Source organism: Physeter macrocephalus, chromosome 16, assembly GCF_002837175.3.
Source record: "Physeter macrocephalus isolate SW-GA chromosome 16, ASM283717v5, whole genome shotgun sequence".
NCBI lineage: Eukaryota > Metazoa > Chordata > Mammalia > Artiodactyla > Physeteridae > Physeter > Physeter macrocephalus.
This window is the reverse complement of record NC_041229.1, coordinates 99,027,626-99,034,809: the sequence shown is the minus strand read 5'-3', so window position 1 is coordinate 99,034,809 and position 7,184 is coordinate 99,027,626. Positions and strand designations below refer to the sequence as shown.

General features: G+C 36.6%; 1 protein-coding gene across 1 annotated transcript; it reads left to right on the top strand.

Annotated features, from left to right (window-relative positions):
- Positions 1 to 466: 466 nt before the first annotated feature.
- Positions 467 to 6,146, top strand: LOC102990198 (olfactory receptor 10Q1-like). The gene is given in 3 exon segments (XM_024133119.1): positions 467 to 550; positions 5,190 to 6,021; positions 6,023 to 6,146. Coding segments are annotated over 2 exon segments (951 nt in total). The 5' UTR covers positions 467 to 550; positions 5,190 to 5,194.
- Positions 6,147 to 7,184: the final 1,038 nt, after the last annotated feature.

Below are 7,184 nucleotides of genomic sequence, written 5' to 3'. Positions count from 1 at the left end.
GTGCAGTCTTTTAAAATAACCCCCAGAGGCAATCCTAGAATGGTTTGAAAGAAACACCATTAGAGTAAGTGCAAAACCTTTGAAAGTGACCATTGAAAGGGAAAACCCTAATATGTAAGTACAAAATTTGATGTGTTTTATTTTTTAGTAGATTATAGCCTCACCTTGAATATATGTGCTAGGTTTTTCCCTTGAAATTGCCCTAGTATAACTTGTCCTGGCAGATATCAGGCTCCAATACTATATATCTTCCATTATCCACAGAGTAAGTATGTTTTGCACCAAATCTTGCTCATTTGATATTCAAATCTTAATAAGATAGATTCTTTTTAAAATGTTTTCCTGAGCCAAGGTCTATCTTACTTGGCTTTGATGGTATATGAGCACATTATTTTACTGAAATGTCTCATCCATTTTATTTTATTCTTCTTCCTTTTCTCTTTTACTCTTCTTCTGATTTTCAAGGTTTAGCAGAGCAACTGCAAGGCCTGGGAGGATACAACTCTAGAGGCGCCTCACTGTCCACTCTGGAAAAGATAAGAACTGAAGGGTAAATATCCAAGGGAAACTCACCATCATGAGAAAAGAGAAGGGAAGGCAGTTATGTTCACTGGACACCTGTTATGTCCAGTGTTAGTTATATCCAGGCACATTTTATATTTGAAACATTTAATTTTCATAAAGTCCTCATAATGCTCCATATTCACATCTCCAATCACACATTAGTGAATCAAGGCTCGTCAAGTAACATAATTAAGTAAAAATTAAATTAGCGCATAAGGGTAGTTTTCACACCCAGATCTAATTGACTACAAAAATCCATCCGATCAACACGCTACCATTCTTCCTTCCCAACATTATGTTAAAATAACAAAAGACAAAGGAAATTTTTTAATGTATTATATGATTGCAAAATTGGGTATATTCATGGTAAAATTTGTAGTTATAAAAATTTGTAAAATTTGTAAATATAGAAGCCATAAACTAAAATCCCACCAACCTGGTATACTCATTGTTAACATTTTAAGGTATGTTCTTTTATTTTTTATGAACAGAAATTATTTTTTAAATGGAATCATGATTTAACACTTGTTTATAATCTGTTTTTGCATGAGCTTCCCAATCTTACTAAGTGTTTTTCTGCAACATCATTTTCAAATGATTGCAGTGTTCCATCACATGGATAGACCACAGTGAATTTAAGCATTTTCTCATTATTGATATTTACAATTTTTCACCATTATATTGAAAACTTTAATGAACACTCCTGTCAACAATTTTATGCACATACACATGGTTAGTTTATAAAAAATTCCTTAATACATTATTGCTGAATCAAAGTGAATGCATTTCTTCAAGTCTTTTATTATATATTACCAGATTGCACTCCACACATCTTTATAGCACTTTATACTTCCAGTAGCAATATTTGGGAATATATTCCTCTTCACAACTTTCACAACCAGGTATTAACTTTTTTCTAAAACTGTTGGTTTCTAAGCAGAAAATAGTATCCAATTTTATTTAAATTTATATTTATTTGAATAATAATGAAATTGAATTTTTATAGTTTTGTTTGCCTTTGAATTCTTCTTTTTTGAATTGCCTGTTTTTCTGAAGATGATTTTTTTCTGCGTTATAAAATTTCATTTTCTATTCAGTTTGCTTATTGTGCTTTTGACACACAGAAATTTTAAATTTTTATTCTGTCAAAATATCAATATTTTTATGTTCTCTGCTCATTTGGTTTTAAGTCACTTGGTTGTACTCTGAGATCTGGAAAATATTTATCTACACTATCTTCTAGTTTTCTTCCACTTTTAAAAATATTTGAATGTCAGGACTTCCCTGGCGGTCCAGTGGTTAAGACTCTGTGCTTCCAATGCAGGCGGCACGGGTTCAATCTCTGGTCAGGGAACTAAGACCCCACATGCTGCATGGCCAAAAGAATGAAAAATAAATTTAAAAAATAAAAATATTGGAATTTTAATGTAATAAAATTACATCATTACAAAAATGAATCCAAATGGTCTAACTAGGCTTGGGTGAAATCCAACTGACTTATAGGCATACAATTCAATTTGTGGTTGTAGGAATGTTCAAACATATCAGAGAATAAGCCATAGGTCTTTTGTTTTCAGTACTTCATGGGCATAATCTAGTATATTGTACAGAGAGGATGAGGAGCATTGGTTAATCTGACACATCAGTTAAGTAAGAATTAGTTGAGACTCCCTACTACATTCCATTTGGAACTAACCACCATAATGGATATGTTTTTCATCTCAATTTTTCAGTTTGTTCTGTTATGTCTTAAATTAAACAATCAAACCTTCTGCATCCTTTTTCTGTCTTCTTGCATTGGCTATGCCATAAAGCACAATGCTAAATAAAAGTGATGCTAGCCTTTTTATGTCAGTATATGTAAACTTGGTTGAATTTTTTCATGTAAATGTGAGACTCCTTTAATAAAACATAAACCTCACTTAAACTTATTTTCAGAAGTGAAATATTTACTTTTCTCAGCTTATGTTAAGCTATTTTATCTTATATGCTTGCTCACATTTTCCTTTGTTTTCAGCTTTTTTCTCTCTGCACAATATTTACTTTTTTAAATTGGTATATTTACTTTTTAAAATCAGGTCGATTGGAGTGGATATGTTGTGTGTATATTCTGATGATTTTATTATTCAGAATTACATGTTTGAATAGAGATTTCTCTAATTAGTCACATCTACATGAAATAGCTCTTGAATTCTTCCTTCCATAGATTGAGGAAATTAGTATACTTTCATTTCTCCCATCCTTCCCCACCAATTTCCCAGTTGTATAATTTGTGGTTTTAAATATGCATAGCTATTTTAATGTTTTGCATTTTATATTAGGTATGTTTTCAATAATTATTCTTAGAATTTTTTTGCTTTTAACAATATTTGCATTAACCATTTAGTGTTAAATACATATTTTACTCTTTGATTTCTCAAATCAGGTTTTTATATTACAACTTCCTCAATCTTGAATTATATGTTCTGATTAATCACCCAGCAACCCAGAGTTTTTGTTGAGGAATTGTTTTAACTGTATTTAGAATGGTATGCAAGCATACCTCATTTTATCACACTTCACCTAATTGTGCTTCACAGATATTGCATCTTTTTTTTTTACAAATTGAAGGTTTGTGGCAACCTTGCATCAAGCAAGTCTTTCGGCACCATTTTTCCAACAACGTTTGCTCACTTCATGCTTCTGCATCACATTTTGGTAATTCTTGTAATATTTCAAACTTTTTCATTATCGTTATTTTTTTACAATGACCTGTGATCAGTGATCTTTGATGTCACTATTGCAAATCTGAGACTCAGATAACTGTTAACACTTTTTAGCAATGAAGCATTTTTTAATTAAGGTATGCCCATTTTTTAGACATAATGCTATTGCACACTTAGTAGACTATAATATGGTGTAAACACAACTTTATATACACTAGGAAACCAAAAACGTTGTCACTTGCTTTATCACGATATTCATTTTCTTTCTGTGGTCTGGAACTGAGCCCACATCTCCGAGGTATGCCTGTGTTTCCTAAACCCTTGTAAATCTGAGAAAATCTTTCTGTTGCTTTTGAGCATAAATCACTAAACCTGGGTATAGAATTCTTTCACAAGAATTTGTTTTTCTTAAAACTCTGTAGACATTGCTCTGTTGTCTCTTGGGGTTTTCTATTGAAAATAAAATTGTAGTCCAAACTATAGAAAGTGTTTACTTGACAGGTATTTTCCCCTTCCCAGATGCTCATAAAACTCTTACTCACCTGATTGTTTTAATGCCTGTTTGAATTCTGCTATTGCATTTTTAGTTTTCTTATTGTCTTTTCTTCCCTCAAGTAGCACCACTTCATTTTTACCTGATTCCTTTACAGGTTCCTTTCATCTGAATCTGTCCAAGTCTTAAAAGTTTAGGTTCATGGTTGGAAACTTTTTTTAAGTACTCAAATAAGAGGAAATAGATAAAGAATATGTATCAGAAAGGACTGGAATAAAAGGTGTTTGCCTAGTTTTATATGGACTCAAAACTGGACGAAAAGTGAAAAATTCATGAATAAATTATAGTATAGCCATAAAAAATGGGATACCATAAAGCAATGGAAAGAACAGTATTGCTATATGAAACAGCAAAAATAACTTTGCAGACATAATGTTGAGGCCAATTACAATAAAGTACACACTTTCTTATTACATATATAAATTGAAGCTTAAACTAATCTTTAGTGATAAAAGTCAAGAGAGAAGTTATCTTTGTGAAGGATAAGGACTGAGAGAAGACATAAAGAATGCTTGTAGTTTACTGGAATTGTTCTATTTCTTAATCTTGGTAGCGTTTATATTGGTATATTTACTGTGTAAAAAACAGATCAAACTGTACACTTAGAATTTGTAAAGTTCTCTGTATGTATGCTATATTTCATAAAGAATGTTTACCAAAAAAGTAAACATCACGTCCATTTATCTAATTTTGAAACTATCTACAGCTAGATCAGCCCTCCCTATCCGTGTGTTCTGCACCCGTGGGTTCAACCAATCAACAATAGAAAATAATCTGAAAAAAAATTTTCCAGAAAGTTCCAAAAAGCAAAACTTGAATTTGCCAGGCACCAGCAACTATTTACATAGCATTTACATTGTGTTAGGTATTATAAGTAATCTAGAGAGGATGTAAAGTAAACGGGAAGATATGTGCAGGTTATAGGCAAATACTATCCAATTTTGTAAAAGCGACTTGAGCATTCATGGATTTTGGTATCCAAGGAGGTCCTGGAAGCAATCCCCCATGGATAACAAAGTAAAACTGTATACAACTCTTTAGTTTAATTAAATACAAATAAAGAATTAGCGTTTGTCAATTGGATTTTAAATACCAGAGTCAAAAAAAAAAAAAGTTTCTCCAGGAACATCTGGTGACATCTCTGTCGCCAGAAACTTTCACAGATTAGAATCTATCCCGTTCATGATTTCCGAGGAAGAATATACCATGCCCTCTATTGTGAATTCATTCCCAAACATGGAGATTGGAAACGGTATACTAAATAGGTAATTCCAAATCAAAAATCAAATTTTAAATCCCTGATTCTACTCAGGCAATTAAGTAACTCAGTAAAGGAAGGTTCAGCACTTTCTGCTCTTCTTTTGCAGGAGACATGTTTGCTAGAAGCCCTGTCCTCAACCAATCCGGCCCCACTGCGTTTGTGTTTCGAGTCTTCACCACCGTCCTGGAATTCCAGGCCCTCCTCTTCATCCTCTTCCACCTCCTCTACTTGATGATCCTTTGCGGCAACACAGCCATCATCTGGGCAGTGTAAGCACACAGCGCCCTCCACACCCCTATGTATTTCTTCCTGTCCAATCTGTCTCTCCTGGAAATCTGCTACACCTCCGTTGTGGTGCCTTTGATGCTTTCCAACATTCTGGAGGCCCGGAAGCCCATTCCCTTAGCTGGCTGTGGGACCCAAATGTTCCTTTTTGTCACCCTTGGCAGCACTGACTGTTTTCTCTTGGCAGTCATGGCCTACGATCGCTATGTGGCCATCTGCCACCCACTGCACGACACGCTCATCATGACCCAGAAGCTGTGCATCCAAATGGCGGTCTGTGCCGTGGGCCTGGCCCTCTTCCTCTCCCTGCAGCTCATCTCCTTAATCTTCCCCCTGTCCTTCTGCGGGCACCGCCGGGAAATCAACCACTTCCTGCGTGATGTGCCGCCGGTCCTGCGGCTGGCCTGCGCGGACACCCGCTTGCACCAGGCTGTCCTCTATGTCGTGAGCAACCTCGTTCTGACCGTCCCCTTCATCCTTATTTCTGTCTCCTATGTGTTCATCACCTCCGCCATCCTGCGCATCCGTTCTGCTGAGGGCCGCCACCGAGCCTTCTCCGCCCGTTTCTCTCACCTCACCGTGGTCTTGCTGCAGTATGGCTGCTGCAGCCTGGTCTACCTACGTCCGCAGCCCAGCACCCCAGAGGATGAGGATCACCCTGGTCTACACTTTTGTCACCCCCTTACTCAACCCCCTGATTTACACTCTGCGGAACAAGGACGTCAGAGGCGTTCTGAGGAATGCCATCATCAGTAAAGCAGCTTCTGATACCAACTGAAGGCTTAGGGGGACTGGGGTGGGTGTCTGTCACGTGAGATGATAATGATAAATATAGCATTATAATACTTACTTTCCCACACTTTGCAGTTGATATGTTTTGTTTTGTTTGGGGTTTTTGTGGTTGTTGTTTTTGTCTGTTTGCTTGCTATATTCGTCCCATGTCTACAATCCATACTCATTTTCCTGAAGCGCTTCGAATATGATTTGAAAATGTGGACAAAACTTTCAATGTAGTAGCTCTAGGCTGCTAGTTCTACTTTAAGGATCACAGCTCACCCATGGCAATTGTTCTATCAACACACCCCCAAACGTGCTGTGAATGAAAGTTTAGACCTTTAGACCTTTAGACATCCTGCCTCCTGAAGAGACAATGATTTCAGTTTATCCCATGAAGCATGCATCAAGTAGGGACTATCCATAAAAACCTGTATTTTACTCAAAGAAATATATTTTATTATTATTTTGGATATGAACGTATGGCAAGCAATAGCTTATTTAATGCATCAACTTCCTTCATTCCATCCATCCCGCCTGGTCACCTTCATTTTCTTTTATTCTGCCATGGCAGGATATGGTCAGGAATTAACATTCATTGCCTAAACACCTACTAGGTGCTAGCCATGTTAGAGTATGGAAAGCTGCATCTGGATGATGCCAGCACTGCCGGCATGTGCTGTCTGTTCCAGTGGCTTTCACGTCGCCTTTGCTGTTCCTCCTTCCTCGCTTCCTCCTGTGTCTTCATAACGGCTGCTGCTCAGATCCGTGCAGCGGGTGGCATCACTCTTTCTCCCACCTCAGCAAGGTCTAGCTGCCCCATGTGCCCCAACTACAGGTAAACAGTCCCTCTCTGGTTTTCACACCTGACTTCACGCTGCGCAACCTTCTTATTTACACTCTGAGGAAAAATGAACTGAAGAGGGCTTCCAGGACAGTTTTTTTTTTTTTTGCACTTCTCAAAATTTATTTAAAGCATACAGGGAAAAACCTGATTATTTTATGAGGAATGTGGTTTCTCAGTAAGAAAACAGAATCTTCT